We start from the raw sequence: 2,500 nt of genomic DNA, 5'->3' as shown, positions 1-2,500 counted from the left end.
CACTCAAAGCTTCACATCATTCAGTCACCGAGTCTGTTCCACATTACCTTAACCACCGATAAACTCACTTTGCATAAACCGTTCACGACTGTGTAAGAAACTGCAAGATTTGGAGATGGTATCAACAAATCAGTATCAACCACGTAACCGACGACACCTCCCACGAGCTTCCATTCTTTTCCACAGCACACACCTGTAAACTTCATCCCTTGGATGGGGAAAAGACATTATTGGCAGTAACAATTACGTCAGTTTGTTCCCCCACGTGCTTTACCAACAAACAAATAAACCCACTTTACGAACCATACGACGTGTCAGTGTTGTGTTAAATTAACGTTTTGTTCAAAATGATTCAACACACGATCACATGATGGCGCTAAAGTTGCAAACTAATGCTAAAATCGCTTCAGTCCATGCCTTGGAGCTTTCTTACGTCCGGGAGCAGTTTTCCTTCTTCCTGACTTCAAGACACCTCGCGGTAAGAGCTCCTTCCTTGTCGTGGGGGTTAAAAACTCGAAAATAACGGGTAAAAACATATAATTTGATATCGGCTCTGTTTCTCTTAAATCGTTGGCTTTGTGCTGCCGGACACAGCGCCGCTCATCGGGGTCAAGGTGACGGTGAATTTGAATTATCCATTGAGTCTGTGCGCTTTAAGTTTATCAATCCAAAGTTCAAATATCTTTACCTTTGTTTGCGCACTTGAAGTGTGCAAAAAGTGACCTTTTCTCTGGAAATGTACACAGGGGACCGATGTCACAGTGTCCTAATATAAAGGGGGGGGGGGGGCGATTCCATAACTTTTTTTTTTTTAAACAGTAATGTAAAATTACTCTGTTTTGTTTTGTTTTGCTTTGTTTTGTTAGTCTGATTGAACATCCTTGATGAGCGTTCACGAATGCGCCTTTTCTTGCGTTTTTGTGTGTTTAGCCAAGATGAATTTCATTTCATGAAATCTTAATTTGGTTTAGCTATCGTCCTACGGTCTCCCTGTAGAGAACACCTTGTTCTATTGCAAATGAAACCAAAACAAGAAAAACAAAAAAAAGACATCCCATATGCACTTCCACTGTGTTTAAAGAAATAATTATCAGATGCCTAGCTCTCACTGCCAAATTCAATGTTGTGATTAAGAATTAGTGTCAGTGGTGTAAATTAGTTTACAGTAGGGGTTTGCTACGGGGCGCTTTTGGAATCTTAAAGAAGCGAGTCAATGGGTGGGTGGGATTCTGCCGACTTCTGACACAGTGCCAGCTAACCGCTTTCCCCCCCCCTTTTTTTTAAGCACAAAGGTTTATTTATCTGCTAGCTACTTATTTACAACCTGAGAACGCCAGTTGAGAGAGGGGGCAGTTGTGGGTGGAGGTGGGACTACATTATGTGAGATGCCTCTGACCTGTGTCTGTGTGTTGGATGCGGCTCAGTCAGTTCTGGTCGAAGTCCAGATTTTTTCCACGGATGACAGCGCGATTTAACTCATGTATATTATCTCACCGTAAACTTGAGCGATAGCATCTTGTTCTTACTTTGACATGCTGTTACTTAACAGTTATCACCGTCGGAATGCCGACCTGGATAGAGTCGCCTGCAGAATCGTCTTTAAAAAAAAACGCTCTATCCGCAATAACCTAATCACACGAACTGTTACAGTGCACCAGTAAAACCAAAGACATCCCCGCTCTAGAGTCAGCTTTCCCTCAAACACTGAAGATGTTAACTCAGAAAATACGGTGAAGATTTGTCTAGTGTGAAGTAAAGCTTCTGGCATAATAGATTTGGGTGTGAGACGCGCTGCGTATTTGGTGAAAACGACGGTTTAGAATCCAGTAATATGCTGATAAAATAGCCTACAACAATTAGCTAAGGCGTATATTATGACATGATGACGTATATTAGATGAACGTGACCTCGAAATTTAGGCAGTTCGTAGATCACAACGTGGGATTCCGTCTTTTTTTTGTAATCTCGTTAGTTACGTACTTGACTTTGAGCCTAACTTTGCGTGATCCAAAGTGCAGCGCTACATTATTTGTCTAAACTGGTTTAGGGGTGGCCCGAAAAGTCGAGGACACCGGGTCACTGAAAGGGTACGGGGTGGGAAAAATAAGAGATAAAGACGGAAAGAAGAATTCCGGGGAGATAGAGTGAGACAGGGGGACCCAGCGAGAAACAAAAGACGAGGCAAATGCCTCTTTAAAGATTTTCCCTTGGATGAAAGGACGAAAAACGATTAGGATTCGTCTGTTGATCGATAGAACTGAGGCAGAAACACAGAACCCGTAATTGCCAACGGAACCGACATAGTCCCATCATTAGACATAATGGGAGGTAAGTGGAGATTACCAATAGTGGGTTGACGGAGAGAAAATAGGGTATTATGAGAAATCCTAATCTATATTTTTCCAACTCAGAGAAGAAAAAAAAACTTTCTAAAAACGCTTTTCTGTCCTTCACCGATTCCTTCATATGCACATCAACAACAAATACCACAAACTCGGAT

At 42.0% G+C, this 2,500-nt stretch overlaps 1 protein-coding gene across 1 annotated transcript in view; it reads left to right on the top strand.

Annotated features, from left to right (window-relative positions):
* Positions 1-2,068: 2,068 nt before the first annotated feature.
* The window catches only part of pklr (pyruvate kinase L/R), a 13,920-nt gene continuing 13,488 nt past the window's right edge, over positions 2,069-2,500 (top strand). Inside the window, 1 exon segment of the mRNA XM_030784991.1 lies at positions 2,069-2,328. Coding sequence (XP_030640851.1) covers positions 2,322-2,328 — 7 coding nt within the window. The 5' untranslated portion in view covers positions 2,069-2,321.

This window comes from Chanos chanos, chromosome 9 (assembly GCF_902362185.1).
Source record: "Chanos chanos chromosome 9, fChaCha1.1, whole genome shotgun sequence".
NCBI lineage: Eukaryota > Metazoa > Chordata > Actinopteri > Gonorynchiformes > Chanidae > Chanos > Chanos chanos.
This window is presented reverse-complemented; position numbering and strand designations above follow the sequence as displayed.